General features: G+C 41.5%; 1 protein-coding gene across 2 annotated transcripts; it reads left to right on the top strand.

Annotated features, from left to right (window-relative positions):
* The first annotated feature begins 5111 nt into the window (after window positions 1-5111).
* Window positions 5112-18608, top strand: COCH (cochlin). 2 transcript variants are annotated; one of them, XM_029952724.1, is made up of 12 exons: window positions 5112-5152; window positions 5474-5530; window positions 5617-5667; window positions 7711-7867; window positions 8690-8823; window positions 9573-9635; window positions 10818-10862; window positions 10954-11101; window positions 13845-13948; window positions 14660-14886; window positions 15067-15583; window positions 17641-18608. In XM_029952724.1, the coding sequence occupies exons 2-12, from the start codon at window positions 5497-5499 to the stop codon at window positions 17814-17816; spliced, it is 1656 nt and encodes a 551-aa protein (XP_029808584.1). In that variant the 5' UTR covers window positions 5112-5152; window positions 5474-5496; the 3' UTR covers window positions 17817-18608. The 2 variants fall into 2 exon arrangements, with proteins under 2 accessions (XP_029808584.1, XP_029808583.1); XM_029952723.1 differs by lacking the exon at window positions 5112-5152 and adding an exon at window positions 5237-5293.
* The last annotated feature ends 714 nt before the right edge of the window (window positions 18609-19322 follow it).

Here is a 19322-nt window from a genome sequence, read left to right as displayed (position 1 = left end):
TAATAATAATAATAATAATAATAAAATAAAAATAGATAATCAGTACAAGGGAACAAATGATAAGATAGAATGGGATTGATTCATTCAACAAATATTTCTTGAGTACCCATGATGTGCACGACGCTGCACCGGGAACTAGAGGTACAGCAATGATCCAAGAGGGAAAGATCCTTGATCTTGAGGAACTTACGTAGGGTGTGTGCTGGGCCTTTTAGAACGAATTTATGTTCCCTGTCACAGCTTTTCTCACTCAGGAGGGAAGCCTTGTTGGCACTCCAGTGGCCAATGTAACCTCTATTACTTGATGTTAATTAGGGGCAAACATAATCAATCGAGTCCATAGTTTAGCTGTGAGAGGTGAAAAGAAAGGGAACTCGCACAAGAAATGATGGCTCCGTGACAGGTGAGAGCCAGCTGGCACAGCCAGTGTTTCCTAAGGCCTTCCAGACCCCAGAAACACGGCGTAGCCCTGGAAGCCACTATAAGCCCAGGAAGCATTTGCCCAAGCACAGGAGGTGCTCAGTGGACAGTCTCTTCCAATCACTTGGTCTAATCCGTCTCACCCTACAAGAAAGGAAACTGAGTTCCAGAAAAAAAAAGGTGATGTCTAGTAGTTAAAGGACTATCTCTGAATCAACTTATTTGTCCCCCCAAGTTTTTATGTAAATTCCAGTTAGCTAACATGCAGTAATCATAGTTTCAGGTGTGGAACTGAGTGTGAATCAACTTTTTGATTTTCACTCTTCAGAAGCCATAGTCATTTATTCTGTTGCTAGAAATCATTAAAAGCTGAAAGGCTAGATGTGCATACTTGCTTAGTAGTAGATGTGAACAAAAAACAATCAGGAAAACTAGATCTAGAAAAAAGATCAATGTGGTAAGATAACAGGTGATGGGAGATTTCAAAGTGATTATGGGCTATAACCAATCATAGGAACCTATGGGATACTGCAGGATAAACAGGGAACATAAATTGTTGCCTGAAGGGAACAAATTCATTTTTAAGTTCACTGTAACTGAAATAAAACCAAGTTACTACGTATTGCATTAGCTAAGTAAGTTTACAGGGGAGCTATACTAGCATAGGGGGTAAGACAGGACTGATACTCCTTTTAAAAATAAAATAAAAAATAGGGGCGCCTGGGTGGCTCAGTTGGTTAAGTGTCTGACTTCGGCTCAGGTCATGATCTCACGGTTTGTGGGCTCAAGCCCCGCACTGGGCTCGGTGCTGAGAGCTAGCTCAGAGCCTGGAGCCTGTCTTCAGATTCTGTGTCTCTGTCTCTCTCTGACCCTCCCCTGCTCATACTGTGTATCTCTCTCTAAAATAAATAAAAACAGTAAAAAAATAAAATAAATAAAAATAAAAAAATAAAGGGGCGCCTGGGTGGCTCAGTTGATTAAGCATCCAACTTCATGATCTCATGGTTTGTGGGTGCAATCCCTGCATCAGGCTCTGTGCTGCTTTGCATTCTGTGTTTCCCTCACGCTCTGCCCCTCCCCTGCTCATGCTCTGTCTCTCTCTCTTCCTCAAAAATGAATAAATGTTAAAAAAAATTAAAAAATGAAAAGGTCAACAAAAACATAAAAATTTCTAGGCAAATTTTTTCTAGGTATGACTAGCTTCATACTTAGATAAAAACAAAATAGAAAAGGGATCTGTTAACTGAAAGCTTATCTATGGAAGTAACGAACCAAATCTAATCAGAAAATGATACTATTCTTGAGAAACTTTTTTGAGCTGTCAGCGGCATCCTGAAGCCTAAAAATGCCACCTACGGTAATACAATAGTTTTAGAGGTAGCTCATTCCCTTAAGAAGACCAGCCTATTCTGGGACCAGACAACACACTTGGGGAAAATTATTTTTGAAATTGAGTTTTCAACTCTTCTGTCAGGTATTTTTAAATATATTTTATATTTTTAGTAATCTCTACACCCATTGTGCGGCTCAAGCTCATGACCCCACGATCAAGAGTTGCAAGCTCGTCTGACAGAGTCAGCCAAGTGCCCCTGTTAATGACTGTTTTTAAACAACCATCAGGCCAGAAGATGCCCCTGTGTTTTATCTGGGAAACACAATCGGCATATTTTTGATGGCATTTTAATGAAAAGATAATGAAAGAAGGATGAAAAATTAGAATTATTAGTTTAACCTCTATCATTGAGCTAAGTATTACGCACCCTGGGCAGCCATCACAATCACCTGGGAGCTTTAAGAAATTCTAGTACACTGGCCCCGTCCCAGACCAATTACGTAGGATCTCTGGGGTGGGACTCAGGCTTTGGTACTTCTTGAAGCTCCCCAGGTGATTCCATCGTGCAGCCCAGCTAAGAAGCCACTGCTCTACAGAGAGTTAGTCTAAACTTTCAATATCAAATAGTCTTGATTAAAACAGGGTAAACTACCCAGGCATCTCAGGAGGACAATAACCAGAAATGTCACCCTACTGAATGCAAAACTATAATTTTAACAAATTGTCTTTTTAAGTCAAACATACCCAAATTCCTTTGGCTTTCCCTCTCTCCTTCAGATATTCCCACACAGAGACAACTACCTCTTGTTATTTTTTCCCCTAATACACTTATGGTGAGCATGAGGTACAAACTTAGTGAGAATGAGAAATCTCATCCCCACTCCCCTGCCCTCCTTGGTTGGCCTTTCACACCAGAAAAACAAAAAGAATAATTTCTCTTAAATGTTTCAAAACAAGATAATTAAAATTGTAACTTTGGGTAAACAACTATGAAACTCAATGAGGTATTTCCTTTATTTTTTAAGAGTCATAGACTCGGGGTCAATCATGGAAATAGCTGCATAGTTTTCATTCTGCCAAATGGTTCAGTGAAATTACATCACAGGAGGGCTGTGCCCCATGGCAGTTCTGAAGAGCTTTCACCCCTGCAGCCATTTGGGCACCTGCCTGCAGAGCAGGGGAGTGGGAGCTGTTTGCCAGGATGTGACCTCTCCCTCATTAGGGAACATCATGCCAGTCTGCCCAGCCTAATTGGAGGAGATTATCCAACACTGACCAAGGACACTCAAAAAACAATCATAGAAAAGCAGTTTTAATAGTCCTGAAGGCTTGAAATTTCTCCCAAGAAAAAGATCAGGGGTGGTGGCTAGATGACTGGGTTTCTAAGAAAAGGGCAATTGTCTCTACCATGGAAAAGATTAAATCTTTAAAGCAGCCATGGAAATAAGAGTAAAAAACTTCCCAGTCAGCAAGTGTTATTTAATTAGTCTCTTTTCTCTCCAGAAGACATTCAAATAGTAAAGAGAAGGAAATCACCGCCCCCCCCTCCCGCACCTCAGTTGCCTGATTCACTGACTCATTCCAGATGGAGAGGATAGTTGTAACACCACTACAGTGTTTGGCTTCCAGGTGGGGGTGCTATGTTTCTTTTCTAACACAAAATGTGTGGGAATACTATTGAGCAATAAAAAACAAGTACACAGGGGCGCCTGGGTGGTTCAGTTAAGCATCCAACTTTGGTTCAGGTCATAATCTGACCCTTTGTAGCTTGAACCCCGCATCCGGCTCTGTGCTGAGAGCTCAGAGCCTGGAGCCTGCTTCAGATTCTGTGTCTCCTTCTCTCTGCTTCAGATTCTGTGTCTCCTTCTCTCTCTGCCCCTCCCCAACTCACACTCTGTCCCTTTCTCTTAAAAAATGAATAAACATTAAAATTTTTAAAAATCAAGTACAGATACATACTACAACATGTATAAACCTCAAAAACATGCTCAGTAACAGAAATTGTATTATTCCATTTATATATAATGTCAATAAAGGCAAATGTAAAGAGACAGGAAGCAAAGCAGTGTGGCCTAGGGCTGAGGGTGGGGGAAAATTGTCAATGAGGAGGAGGGATCTTTTTGGGGGTAATGGAAACGTTCAAAAACTGGATTGGGGTAATGGCTGTAAAACTGTAAATTCACTAAAAATCATGGATTTTACACATAAAAGGGATGGGCTTTACGGCATATAAGTTATTGGTTATTCTTTGGACTAAAACAAATTGCTGTTCTTTGGGCTAAATAAAACTAGTTGAAAAACGATTTCCTGCCACCTCTCCTGGATCTGGCGGTGGTTCCTATGCTGCCATGAAGGTCATTGCCATGGAGGTCACGCTGCCTGTCAATGACGCTTTCTCCCACTTCCACCTGTTAAAACTTACTAGGATGAGAGAGGACTAAATCATTACTAAATCTGAGATTGTGTGCAATCACCACAGACATCAGGTCTGAGAATTTGGAGAGGCAATCAATCATAATTCCTTCCTGACCCAGAAAGGAAGAAAAGGCAAAATACAATGAGAGGCCCGGGCCACCTCTGAAGCGTGGCCTTGCCCATTACAGTGAATGAGCCCACTGGGGAAAATCGATTCCAGCAGAAGCCAAGTCGGAAGGCTCCTGGATCCCTGCGGTCGAAAGAATAACCAATCAGTTGACAGGGTTTCTAAAATACGACGGACGCGTTTGCCAAATCTAGGTTGCTTTTGCTTTACAAGTAAGAACTCCGTTTCCACGCGAGCACGAAGTTGGGAAGTTTGGCTCCGAGGCCGCGTGGACCTCTCCGGGGGCGCAAGGCCAGGGCGGGCGGCCGCCCTGGGCCAACTCAGCTGCCTTGGCCGAAGCAGAGCCGGGGTTCACAGCGAAGGCTGCGGCTCCGCCGTCGGGAATCGCGTGTGGGGGCCCTTCCCTCCTCAGCCCGGGGAAGGCCGGTCCCGCGCGACGGGCAGCCTCCCCTCCCGGAGCGCAGTCCGGCCGTGGCGGCCGGCGCCGGGGACCCCGAGCTCACCGCGCGCGTCCCCAGGCGCGGGTCCTATCACCGTCCTACACGCGTTCCGACACCCCTGAGGCCCGGTCCCGCGGGGTCCGCGGGACTCCTTCGCGCTTCCCCTAAGGACAGACGCGGCATCCAGGTGTCCGAGGTCCGCGCCGCGGGGGGAGGCGCCTGGGCGCGGGCCTCCGTCCGGGACGGGGTGTGGTGAGGGCGGAGCTGGCCGGCCGCCGCCGGGCCCCGGGGGACCGGCTCCCAGCCCCCTCCCCGCGCGCCCCCCCGCACAGTGCTCATGCGCGCGGCCCGGCCTTTATAGCGGCGGCGGGAGCCGTTCTCTCCGCACTCGGGCGCAGCCGGGCGGATCCGACTCAGGTGCAGAGCCCTGGGCGTCCCGGTGGCGGACGTGCGAGTCCCCGACACCTGCTTGTCGGAGTCTCTCCTTTGTGGCGCCCAGCTTCTTTCTGTCTTGATATCGCACCCCCTCCTCTGGGCGAGGTTGCACATCGATGCTAGGTTTGGCTCGATTTGCAGCCAGAACATCGCAGTCTCTTAGGTGGTCTCCTCCCCCACCGCCGCCCCTGGGTTCCGAGGCGTGCGGGATCTCTAACGGGGGGGGGGGGGGGGCGCCAGTGTGGTGGGGACGTACGGGTCTCCGTTCCCGGGCGCCTCCCTTGCATTTCCCTTCTCTCTCAGGTCCGAGCAGCCCCTCGACCACCATGTCTGCAGCCTGGATCCCCGTTCTCTGCCTCGGTGGGTACGCGCCCCTCCCCGCCCCCTCCCCTCGCACCAAGCAGGGTGGAGACTGGAGGAGCCCTCGCGCTGTCTTCTGTTCGCAGGTGTCTGTCTGCTGCTGCTGCTGCCGGAGCCTGTGGGCAGCCAGGGAGCGGGTGAGTGGCTTGTTCACGGGTCAGGGAAGCGGGGCTCGGTCCAGGCGGTGGGAGGAGCTGGGGGCCTCCTGGTAGAAGCGCGCTCCCGCCGAGCCCCTGGACCGTGGCCCTGGGGAGCACAGCTGCAGGGCGCCAAGGTTGGAGCGACTGCCTGGCGCACCCGGATCCGTACCCGCCGCCTGTCTACTCCGGCTTACCCGTTTCTCCCACGCGAGGGGGCCCCTGGTATCGATGAGGACTTCTTCCCGAAGGCGCGTGGAAAGAAGCCTCCCGGAATCCACTCCCCACATCGCGGCAGACACCTGGCCAGGCGAGCCTCGGCATCAAAGGTCAAGGCGGGGGAGTATTCGTTGAGTCCCACCAAGGGGCACACTAAGCCAGGGAGAAGCCTCCCAGACCTGACTTCAGACTGCGAGAGCTAACAGAGGCAGAGAATTGCTTATGTGCCACCTTCCTGAACCCCTGGTTTCTAGGAGTAACCTCTATTTGTAGACCCATTTCATATTGGAGAGAGTCTAAAAAACACTTTGTTCCACATGTAGAAGTCCGAGTAGGGGTGTATGTGTTTTCCACAATATAAAAGGCAAACTCTTTTTACAAAATCTATCCTTTGTTTTCCTGAAGGGAGAAATGAAGGTAAGCATTGCAAAGGCGACTGTTTTCAGAGCTCCATCCCCCTCCTCCCCCCCCACACACACTCCGTCCCTCACTCAAGTCAGTGCTGGCAGCTAAAGGCAGAGCCTCTGATGACACCAAAAGTGGGAGGAAAGCTTCAGGTTGTTTGATAACAGGTATGGGGCTCATTGGAATGAGGCTACTGTTTTTGGTAAGGATCTTTACTTGCCCCACAATCTAGAGCGGTGCACAGCTAAGGGGTCAGCACTGTACCTGGCATCCTGCCTTCCCTTCCATCAACACAGACAGCCAGGGTGCAACTCAGCACAGACAGCTTTGGGAAGAGGGTCATTGTTAGAGGCAGGCTAATCAAAGGGGCAGTATGACCAGAAAGTATTACTGTCTTGGGAAAAAGGTGTTTTGATTTTTTTATTAACATCTGTCTCAAAAAGATTTGGATAATCACAGTATCTTGTATTTGGGGAAAAAAAAGCATTTAGTAACATAATTCCCAACTTAAAATTCACAGTAAATTGATGAGTCAACATGTTGTATTATGTTATCTTGTTACATGTTGCCAATATCTTGTGTCTACCTAACATCTTTTGTAGTACCAACTTCAATTCTTTATTTGTTGGGTTGTCTGTGTAAAACTTGAGAGTATTAACACTATTTTCTAAAATTGCATTCGCTGCCTGATATATATCTCTGGACAGATTTGGACCAGAAATAAGCAAGTTCAGTTCAGATAAAAATGCTTCATTCTAAAGTCACTAACTTTGCTGATTCCTGTCCTGCAGAAGTTGGGCTCTGTGACCTAGGGCAAATTAACTCCCTGGCTTTAATTTCTGCATCTGTAAAATGAGCGTTTGAACTAAATGACATTTTGTAAAGTGAAACATCTTTTTACTGGATTCCTTAAGATATAATTTTAAGGCACTGCATTTGGAGCAAAACTAGTATAAATGGTCTTCCGAAGCAAAGGATGGGACTAGAAGAGGTTTGTGCATGTGTCTATGAAAATATTCCTCATAGGCTGGCCCAGACATAATATCTTTAGCTCAGGCAACTGTGTCCACAGTCACCATCATAATTGAGATTTCTATGTTTCTAGAATTAATTAAAAATGGTGACTGACTGTCATTTTCCAGTTCTGAATATATTTCTCGTTATGTATTCCCAAACTGACAGGAACTGAGAAAATTCTCCCATTAGGTTTTAGAGTGGCTGAGGACTAGATTATATTGGAAAGCTTGGTTTTGGCTAGCTAAAATCTGGAACGGTGTGGAACCGTACATATGTTAATATTCGTAACAAGAAGTGTAGAACTGAGGGAGGTAAACTTTCAACCTCATACCCCTAGTTCCTCCCTCCCCCCTCCCCTCAAAGTCCGGAGGATGGTCCCTGCATTCCCTCCTTTCTCTTCAGTTCCCATTGCTATCACATGCTCTACCCGAGGCCTGGACATCAGGAAGGAGAAAGCAGATGTCCTCTGCCCAGGGGGCTGCTCTCTGGAGGAATTCTCTGTGTTTGGGAACATAGTGTACGCATCTGTATCAAGCATATGTGGAGCAGCTATTCACAGGTAAGCCGAAACATGCTAAGGGGAGAGAAATCCAAGGGTGATCATTTCCTTTCCCTCATTAGCCAAATGGACCCACTACATTCTTTCTTTTGGTGCCAATTTTGGCCGTATTAGATAGATACATTTTTAAGGTTTTTCTGGATATCCATGAAGCACCAGCTACACGAAGGAAGCTTTCTGACTAAAGGCAAATTGTATTATATCTTGGCAGCTAGATTCTTGTGATTTAGAGTGTTCTTAATCATGTAATATATTAGTGAGTTTTTACTATATGCCAGACATGGTCTTAACTTTCGTGAGAACTCTACAATTGTAGAGAGTGAGTACAATTTTAATCCATTTTATAGATGAGGAAACTGAACTCAGTTGCCAAGGATCTTGCCCACAGCCACCATTGTTAGGCAAGTGCCAGCGCTGGAAATGAAAGGCCGGGTCTGCCTCCAGACCCCGAATTCATCACCCTTTCTGCTATCCTACAAGACTTTTTTTTTTATGTTGTCCAAAGACATGTAGTTAAAGTACCTTAGGGAACTAAGAAAATTATTTAGTGCTCTTAACCCTGATTCTCTGAACTGTAAGGAATGGTATCTTATAGGTATGTTCAATCAACATTTAAGAAGTTTGACAACACAAAACCATTTTTTCCCAAATTTTGTACCTGTATAATCAAGTTTTTAAGAAGACTGGCAGCATCCTTAGATGTCTTCCCTGATGAACTATTTTCTTGATTGTCAGAACAATAGGTGTAACATGGCACTATAAGTCAGTCAGATACTCCTGGAAAAGTGTGGGTGGAATATCAGCTATTTTTCTGTGTTGCAGGGGAGTAATCAGCATTTCAGGGGGACCTGTACGCATCTATAGCCTACCAGGTCGAGAAAACTATTCCTCAGTAGTTGCCAATGGCATCCAGTCTCAAACACTTTCTAGATGGTCTGCTTCTTTCACAGTGACAAGTAGGTACAATTACATTGATTTTACCTTTGTGTAAATATTATCTGACACTCAGAAAAGTTTCTGCTGTTCTTAGTCTAGCCTCTCTGATAGAAAAACCTGTGATTAAGACTTGAAGGAGTCACCTATGGGCTAGAGTCAGGGGCCTGGATAGGCAACGACCCACTGAAGCCAAACTTGCTGAATGGGGGAATGATAATCTTGCTGTTAGAAAACTGCAATAGAAACTTGCATTGTCTGCGATCAGAATGCCCTGAAACTTACGAGTAACACTAAATCAAAAAACTAGAGAATGAAAATGAATGTGAATTTATTTTTGGTGATCCTTTTAAAATACTATTTATTTATTTTTATGTTGTCCAAGGACATGTAGTTAAAGTACCTTAGGGAACTAAGAAATTTATGTTTGGGCAGGGGAAGGGCAGAGAGAGAAGGATGCACAGAATCTGAAGCAGGCTCGGGGCTCTGAGCTGTCAGCATAGAGCCCCACACGGGGCTCGAACTCACAAACCACGAGATCATGACCCGAACCGAAGTAGGCCACTTAACCGACTGAGTCACCCAGGCGCCCCTTAAAATAGTTTAATAGATGAGAACTCATTTTGATCTTTGAAACTTGCATGAAGCAATTACTTATGCAGTTGCCATCACTTGATTACATTAATCATCCCATAAACCCCTAAGTTAGATTCATTATATTCTGATGGTAAAGAAGGAAGAGAAAAGAATAGTCTTCTCTTTATTTTAACAGAAGGAAAAAGCGGTACCCAGGAGGCCACAGGACAAGCAGTGTCCACAGCACGTCCACCAACAGGTATGAAATATGGAAGCCATCTCCTAGTCGCCTGGCACAGCATTTGGAAGTTAAAAATAAACATGTTGTTCATAGTTTTCCTTTAAAAAGTAATTGATGGGGGCTCCTGGGTGCTCAGTCAGTTAAGCGTCCGGCTTCGGCTCAGGTCATGATTTCGCAGTTCGTGGGTTCGAGCCCCATGTCGGGTTCTGTGCTGACAGCTCAGAGCCTGGAGCCTGCTTCAGATTCTGCATCTCCCTCTGTCTCTGACCCTCCCCTGCTTGTGCTGTCTCTCTCTGTCTCTCAAAAGTAAATAAAAAACATTAAAAATAAATAAATAAATAAATAAAAAGTAATTGATGTTGGGGCACCTGGGTAGCTCAGTGGGTTTAGTGTCCAGCTCTTGGTTTTGGCTCAGGTCATGATCTCGCAGTTTGTGGGTTCAAGCCATGCATCGGGCTCTGTGCTGACAGCCTGCTTAGCTTGGTGTTAAAGAGACACAAAACAGGGGCACCTAGGTGGTTCCATTGGTTGAGTGTACTCTTGATTTCAGCTCAGGTCATGATCCTAGGGTTATGGGATAGAGCCAAGCATCAGGCTTTGCAATCAGCATGGACCTTGCTTAAGATTCCCTCTCTCCCTCTGCCCCTCTGTTTTCTTTCTCTCTCAAATTAAAAAAAATTAAGAAAAACATAAATATCTTAAGTTTACTAGTGCATTACATAAGGAAGCATTTAATTCTATATTTCAAATTCCTATCCTATTTTCAATTGTAAACTCTGCTACCAAACATTCTCTTGAAGCCCTACGATTTCTTTCTAATAAACCATGCCTAGAAACTGGACCAAGTAACTTCCTAGCTCCATTTGCCATATGTATTGAAGGAATTCAGTGTGTGTCCATTTTGAACAAAAGCCAGGGATATCCTTTCGTAAGACTGTGGCAGTTTTAAAGTCAAAGAAATTAAGAACATTAGAATTGTGGGTTTGAGGTATCAAGTCCTGGATTGATGGTAAGGCCTACAACAGTCCTGACTTATTTCTCTGCTGGGGCATTTCTTCCCCAGTCCTAATAATTGTGAGGAAATTAATTTAAAAAAGTGTTTTTAAAAATGGCACTCCTTGTCATGAGCTTTTCTCCATGTGGGCTTCTTGCTATGAAACTGTTTTCCTATTATTTATGCCACTGCTTCCTTCATTTCAGGTAAACGGCTAAAAAAAACACCCGAGAAGAAAACTGGCAATAAAGGTAAGAGTCCAGATACCCATTTGGGAAAACATTCTCTCTCCTTCCCTCCCCTTGAAACTGTTAACGGAGAGATGCGTTTGGGTTTTCACAGACTGTAAAGCAGATATTGCATTTCTGATTGATGGAAGTTTTAATATTGGGCAGCGCCGATTTAATCTACAGAAGAATTTTGTTGGCAAAGTGGCTCTAATGTTGGGAATTGGAACAGAAGGACCACACGTGGGCCTAGTTCAAGCCAGGTACCAACTTCTAAAATGGGAGGACACTTGATGATAAAAGATCCGTCCTTTTAGTGGACACATGCATTTCAGTTCAGTATAAACACATTTAGTTGTGGACCGTCTGAATCTGCGAACTGTAATATAAGATATAAGACTGCCTAAGTAGCCTGCGTAGGTCTCAGTGCTTCGCTTTGAAATAAAAGGATTTAGAGAACTTGACGACCAGAGGCAGACTAAAAAGGTTCTGTTGTTCGCACTAATTACCTCTGAACATGTACTCTGCTCCATTCCTGATTCCTCTTTGCTGAAGTTAGAAGTGATAGGTCTGTTTCTCTTCCCTGTTCTGTCATTATTCTTTTAAACAGTTCCCATAGTTCCATGAGTGCAGACCCGAAGCTTGACCTTTTTTATTCATTTACAAATAATACTGATGGCATTTAGGATTATAATATGCTCACTACAGAAAGGTTGAATAACTTGTAAAGCACAAGAAAACAAATTCCCAAATATGCCCTCTTGAGATAATTACTATAAAATGTTTTATATCCTTTCAGTATTTTAAGAAAATACTTGTTTGTAAATGTGTATGTCTGTGTGTGTGTATATAATTGAAGTATAGTTGACACGCAGTGTTACATTAGTTTCAGGTGTACAAGTGATTCACCGTTGTGTGTTATGCCATGTTCCCTGTAAGCGTAGCTCCCCTCTGTCATCAAAAGATGCCGTTACAGTGCTGTTGACAATACTCATTACGCTGTCCCTTTATTCTCTTGACATACTCCTTTCATAACTGGAAGCCTGTATCTCTCACTTACCTTCCCCCATTTTTGCCACCCCTCACCCTTTCCTGCATATGCATTTCTTTTTCAAACGCTCAGCTCAAACTACAAAAATGTTTTATGACATTTTTTTTATCCCTTAGTATTTTGAGCATTTTACCAATATCACAAATACTCTTTGAAAAAGTGATGTTTTATAATGTTCCTTTGCATGACTGTTTAACCATTCTTCCATTTTTTCACCATTGGACATTACATTGTGATTAATATCCTTATGTCACCCTTGTGGCATCTTTGATTAGTTCATTCGACTAGATTCCTAAAAGTGAGATTGGGTTAAAAGGTTCTGACATTTTTAAGGTTTCAGATACAAAGTTAAATTGCGGTCTAGAAAGTTGACCCAATTTAAAATATCACCAGTGTGCAAGGGTAACACCATTACTACAAATATTAATTTCTATTTCATTTGTTCTTATGTTACTTTTTACAACTGGTTCTTAATTTAAATAGATTTTTTTTGGTATGAGAATTTAACTTGATTTTCTACATAATTTAACCATTTGTCCCTTATAATTAAAACAAGTGCACTTTATTTCATTGATTTGTAGTACCAATTTTATGTAGTTTAGGCAAGTCAGTTTCCTTGATCTGTAAGCTAATTCTTACATCTTTTCTACACTGCTTTGATTATTGTAGCTTTATTGTACATTTTAACATCCCAGGGGAGGTGGGAGGCGAATTCCCCTCAGTACTTTTCTTGTTAGAATTTTTTCTTTGCTATTTGTATCCAGTTCTTTTTCCAAAATGAAAACTACACTATCTTGTAGGGTCAAACAAAGACTGGCTTCTCTATAAACTCTGTGACTTACAGTTTTCCTATTTTAGGAAGAACCTCAGAATAAACTATATAAAGATTTTATATTTAAGAAGAATAGCAATATATCATTAAGGATGCAGAAATAAGAATAAATCTCATAAATCACAATTTGGATAGTTAACCTTTTCACCTTAATGGTCACTTTTTATCAACCCATAATATCTGATTTTGAGGCCCAACATTTCACCAGATATACAGAAATTATACCACCAGCTATGCAGAGGTACAATGAGTGCTGTACATTTACCTCAAAAATCTTGACTTCATGGAAATTGATAATCCTAAATTTTTATACTTATGAAATACTGACTTACCTAAAAACTAAATACAACAAATGGTGCTTTTTTTTAACTGTTTTACTCAACATGGTCTCTAATGAACATAGAATAGTGATAAAAATGAGTTGAAATCATTTTACTATTAAATATGGGAAATCCCAAATATTGCAACATAGTTGTAAGAATCATATAACACAAATACAAAATCGTCATACTTGATATGTTTTCTCATATCTTCTCATTTTTGAAATGTTGGGCTCAATGTCCTTGAAATTGCCTCTTCTAACCAGAAACCTGAGTTAACAGACCCACACTGCTGACTGCTTCCACAGTCGCTCACTGGAACAGACCTCGCCTCACACCCAGTCACCTTCCGACACCCTGGTGCCCTCCTCTGCAGATTTCCATTAAGCCCAAGCCCTGCAGCGAAGCCTGGTTTCAGGTGCTTTAAATTTAGACAAACGTGAATTTAAAGTGCAGCTGTTTTGTTGGGCAACTTACAAAAATGCTCTGAGCCTCAGTTTCTTCATTTATATAGTAAGGATAGTAGTTTATACCATATACAGTTATGATGAAATGAGATGATACATGTAATACATATTTAGCATATTACCCAGATAAACCCCCAAGGTAGCAATTGTTTTTGTTACATTATTGCAAGATGCCTTAAAATTTAAGTAAGGATGCAATACTTTAGTTGACTATACACTATGGGATTAAGAAACTGAGGCATTGTCCAATTTACTTTTTGTAAAGATATGTGATGTTGCTTGTTTTACCTTTCCAGTTCTCCCTAGATAACATTTTTTTCCCGTTTTTCCACTTAGTGAACATCCCAAAATAGAATTTTACTTGAAAAACTTTACATCAGCCAAAGATGTTTTGTTTGCCATAAAGGAAGTAGGTTTCAAAGGGGGTAATTCCAATACAGGTGAGTAGACTTTGGCACCTGGGGTATAACATAGGAGAGGGTTATGAAGTGATCAGACATGTAAAACAGTACTAGGCTACTTTATTTAAGCAGATGTGCAACTTTTCTTGACACTGAAATCTTGGCTAGGTTTGTACTTGATCATCTTAAGATACTCTATTTGTAATGAAAAATATACCAAAGGGTTAATTAATATTGCTTGTTTAAAACAAGCCAAAAAAAAGTATTGTGATTTATAATCCTTATATTGGATAGAAAAGATACCACTTTAAAGAAGTACCTACCTGTTCAACATGTTAAAGAGCAGCAAAGATCAACAAGTTTAACAAGTGCAGTTGTGGCAAAAAGAGCTAATTTAGCACTACAGACCCTCTGAAGGGACATTTCTTGTTCTGAGTCTTTAGAGGTACTAGTAAGTCACTAAGGGCCTTGATAGCAAAAGTACAGTAGTCGGAGTCCATTGTGTTTGATGATTGATGTAAGGTAAGGAAAAACGAGGCTTCTGGGAGGTGATGGGGGAAGAAGTAACGTGGGTTGTGAAGACAAAAAAAAAAATGGATCTGATGAATAATTAAACTTTCCTATCTGATGCATCTGTTATAGACCCAAGTTCTATATAAGTTAAATTCTTAAACTTTTGGTGGCATCAGGATGGTACAGGGAAATAGAAATGTTATTTGCTGCTCCAGCTTGCTTCTTTTTCAAACCTAGGAAAAGCCTTGAAGCATACCGCCCAGAAATTCTTCACAGCAGATGCTGGAGTAAGAAAAGGGATCCCCAAAGTGGTGGTGGTATTTATTGATGGCTGGCCTTCTGATGACATTGAGGAAGCAGGCATTGTGGCCAGAGAGTTTGGCGTCAATGTATTTATAGTGTCTGTGGCCAAGCCTATCCCTGAAGAACTGGGGATGGTTCAGGATGTTGCGTTTGTTGACAAGGTAAGGAGATGAGGGGTGTTTTCTGTTAGAGCAGTGGCCCAGCGTTGGACCTCGAAGCATAATGAAGACTGATCCTTATCTCGATTAACTCTGAACATTCAAGATTTAAAGTTTTTATCACTGTTTTTATCATTTTTAAGAAGAAACGCTTTTTGATCCCTTTTATGTCTCCCCCATTAGGCTGTCTGTCGGAATAATGGCTTCTTCTCTTATCATATGCCCAACTGGTTTGGCACCACGAAATACGTCAAGCCTCTGGTACAGAAGCTCTGCACTCATGAGCAAATGATGTGCAGCAAGACTTGCTATAACTCAGTGAACATCGCCTTTCTAATTGATGGTTCCAGCAGTGTTGGAGACAGTAATTTTCGCCTCATGCTTGAGTTCGTTTCCAACATAGCCAAGACTTTTGAAATCTCAGACATTGGTGCCAAGATAGCTGCTGTACAGTTCACCTACGATCAGCGCACAGAATTCAGTTTCACTGATTACAGCACCAAAGAGAATGTCCTCGCTGTTATCAGAAACATTCGTTATATGAGTGGTGGAACTGCCACAGGTGATGCCATTTCCTTCACTGTTAGAAATGTGTTCGGGCCTGTGAGGGATAACCCCAACAAGAACTTTCTGGTAATTGTCACAGACGGGCAGTCATATGATGATGTTCGAGGCCCTGCTGCTGCTGCACACGATGCAGGTAAGTTCTTGTCCTTTGTCTGAGTAGGAAACTGAGGAGGGGTTCAGCAAGTTTTGTAAATATAAACGTAAGCATTTATTTTATTCAACAAACACCTATGTTGTGGCAATCATTGTTCCAAGAAATTTACCGAATATCAACTGATTTAATTGTCAAACCAGTCCTGTGAATCTCACTCTACAGATGAGGCAACAAATTTCCTCAAAACCACACAGCTAGCAAGTGGTGAGGCCAGCAGTCAAGCCTAGGCATCCTGGCCGAGCCCACACTCCTCCCCACTGCATGCTGGGAGAGCCGCCATGAGAACCATGTCATGTGTCAAGGAAGCACGGTACAGGTCCTTATGTTTGGCTCAAACTTGGAATACTGCCCTCCCACCCCCAATCACATTTTACCATAATTTACTATGAATCTATTTGATATTTACCCTTTTTTTTAAAGTAGTCTTGAATCTGGCATGAGTTTTCTACAATGTTAGGGTCTCCAGTAGACTTTAATTCTATTCCATCTAAACTTCCTTTTTAGTGTCTTAGTGTCTTTTTTTTCTCTTAAGATAATAAAAACACTCTGATGTTATAAAAGTATATAAAAAGGTCTTCTTTCTCCCTTACCCCAACCTTAATATTACCTTTGGCAAAGGCAACTCATTCCTGAAAACATTAGCATAATGTGTTGCTGAGATCAAATAGGGCAACAAAAAGCTGACATTCCCTTTCCTGGGATAAAACTGAGTGATTGTGATCCAGTAATACTTAAAACAAACAAACAAAGAAGACAAAAAACAACAGAAAACCCCCACTAACTTGGGAGACGGGAATGAGCGGCCTTGCATTTTTATACACTCTTCCACACTTTTCCCTATTTAATTCCTTATGACTTAACCTTTCCCCTTATACATGTATTAGCACCTGTTAATGTATTTACGTACTTAAATACTGATGAAATACTGATTAGTAGGATAGGGAACCGATCTGTGCAATTTAAGCTATGTGTTGACTTATTTATATATGCCTGGCTTATTTTATACATCAGTAGACCTGTTTGCTATCATACTTCTTAAAAATGTATCTTACTGAACTAATTTATGGTTAACAGGGTTAGACTCAAGCCAAAAGTGAACTAGATTAAATCAAATATATTTTTCCAATGTAATTAGTTGAACTGGTTAGGTCACACATTTTCTTTTCTTTTTCTTTTTTATTTTTTAATGTTTATTTTTGAGAGAGAGAGAGAGAGAGAGAGGGAGAGAGAGAGACAGAGAGACAGAGACAGAGAGAGAGAGAGAGAGAGAGAGAGAGAGAGAGAGAGAGAGACAAGACAGAGCATGAATAGGGGAGGAGCAGAGAGAGAGACACAGAAGCCAAAGCACAGAGCCAGACATGGGGCTTCAACTAACTTCAATCCCAACCTGACATTTAACCTAATGAGCCACCCAGGCGCCCCAGGCCACATCATTTTCATGAAAATTATCCTTTAGGGATAGTGAAGTGCAAGTTAACAAAAGCCAGAATATAGGTAGGCTTTCAGGGCTAGGTCATAATTTTTTTTTTAAATTCTAACTATATATTAGGTCAGAGCTAAACAATTTGAGCTTGAATCCATCTACCAGTGAGAAAAACTGAGGGGAGAAACTTTTCACTTTTGCCAGGGGGATGGAAGTATTGTATGGCGGTAATAATTGGAGTGATGATAATAGGCAGACCATTCTCCTGCCAATCTAAGACAGTTTTCACCATTTCACTAAGTATGGTATTGTAGCTTTTTTAAGAAGTTGTTTATCAGGTTACCAAATACTTTTTGTCAGTGATCATGTGATTTATCTGCTAATGTGGTTAATTAAGTTATACTGATGGCAAAACTTTTGGTTTGGCCCCAACTGTTTAGCCATTCTCATCATGACTGTTTAAACCTATCTAACCATTTGGTGAAAGAGATTTAGTCTTTCAGATATTACAGCATTTTCTCTACAGCTGTGAACTAAGTCATGAAAAATATTTACACCTGATTTTATATATAAGGTGCAGCTTGATTCTAATGCACTTACATTTTCATTGTAGGTATCACCATCTTCTCTGTTGGTGTGGCTTGGGCACCTTTGGATGACCTGAAAGATATGGCCTCGAAACCAAAGGAATCACATGCTTTCTTCACAAGAGAGTTCACAGGATTAGAACCAATTGTTTCCGATGTCATCAGAGGCATTTGTAGAGATTTCTTGGAATCCCAGCAATAATGGTGACATTTTGACAACTGAAAGAAAAAGTGCAAGAGGATGGAATGTATTAAGTCATTTTCTCCTAATACTGAAATACTATATAGCATACTAAGATCAGATACAAAACTATTATATTAAAAATACAAACAGCTGTTTCAAGCAAATAAGTATTCATTTAAAGCTACTACCTTCTAATTACAATTTAGAATTATTAAACACTCTGCTGAGGCTTCATAATCATGACCCTTAGAAACTCTGGAAAGAGGAGATACTGTGGATCCAAATCTTAAGAATTCTAAAATGCATATCACATGTACAGAGACATAAATTCCATAGCTCAATAAAGAATCTGATACTCAGAAAAGCAACATTCCTTCTCTAATCATTCTGTATTAAATATAGTGACACTTAAATAGTTCTTTAACTCAGTTCATAAGTAAGTCATTCTTCCCCTAATGGATGTTGTCTTAAAACCAATCAATAAGTTATTACTTAATATAATAAAAAGGTTTTATTATGAATGAAATGGAAGGGAATTAAATATCATGCTTTTTTTGTAGTGTATTTTCATAACCACTGAAATATCACACTGAACAGATTTGGTATTTTTCTACTTTATATGCTTAATTTTATACATGTATAGATATATTAGCTTATACTCTCAAAGTCACCCATGTACTAAAAAAAGTGTTGGTAAATTTTTACTTACCACTTTAAACATCAGGCTTTAAGGAAAAACACCTATTAAAACTGGAACTGCAGGAAAATTATTGTAGTATGACCCAGCAATAAAACTGTTAGTGACTATTATTCTAAGCTGCTTTACTTTTCATTATTCCAAGTTCTCTCTCTCTCCCTGGGACATTGTAAAAAATCCTACATTCAGTACTTTATGTAGAGAGACCAACATGAATTTTTTCCTTAAAATTTTTATATTTATCCAATTATTGTCTACTGTTTAGGCACCACCAAGTTAAACAGCATGAGAAGGTTTTAGTTACTTGTTTCAACAAAAATGTTTTGTAATTAATATTTTTCTTAAACATGCTTATAAAGTTGATTCCTAAGAAAAATGATCAGAACTTCCTTAATAAAACTATCATTACCTCACCAAGAGCTCTCCCTTCAGGTAGAAGTATTCTGTCATTCTGGCTGGCTTATCTTCTCTACAGACAGGGCCTGTCCTCCCCCTCAGCCACTGTGCTCCTAGCTCCCTCCACACATACCCCGATCCTATCTGAAACAATTTACAAGTTGACCTGAAATAGGTGTTAACTGGTCTAAAATTAATACTTATTTATCCTCCAGTAAATCTCCGGAGCCTGACGATTTTATAGGTTGTGTAAAAGGAATGAAAGAACCATATATTGGAAAGGGAGAACTGAAATCGCCTTGGACATCACATAAACTTTTGACAAAATGGAGTATGGGAAGATAATTGCCCCCCTCCTATGAAATGCACAAATATTCATGAATCTTGAAAAACTTAACAGAAGACCATGGAGGAAGAGAAGGGGGAAAAAT

This window comes from Suricata suricatta, chromosome 9 (assembly GCF_006229205.1).
Source record: "Suricata suricatta isolate VVHF042 chromosome 9, meerkat_22Aug2017_6uvM2_HiC, whole genome shotgun sequence".
Classification (NCBI taxonomy): Eukaryota; Metazoa; Chordata; class Mammalia; order Carnivora; family Herpestidae; genus Suricata; species Suricata suricatta.
This window is presented reverse-complemented; position numbering and strand designations above follow the sequence as displayed.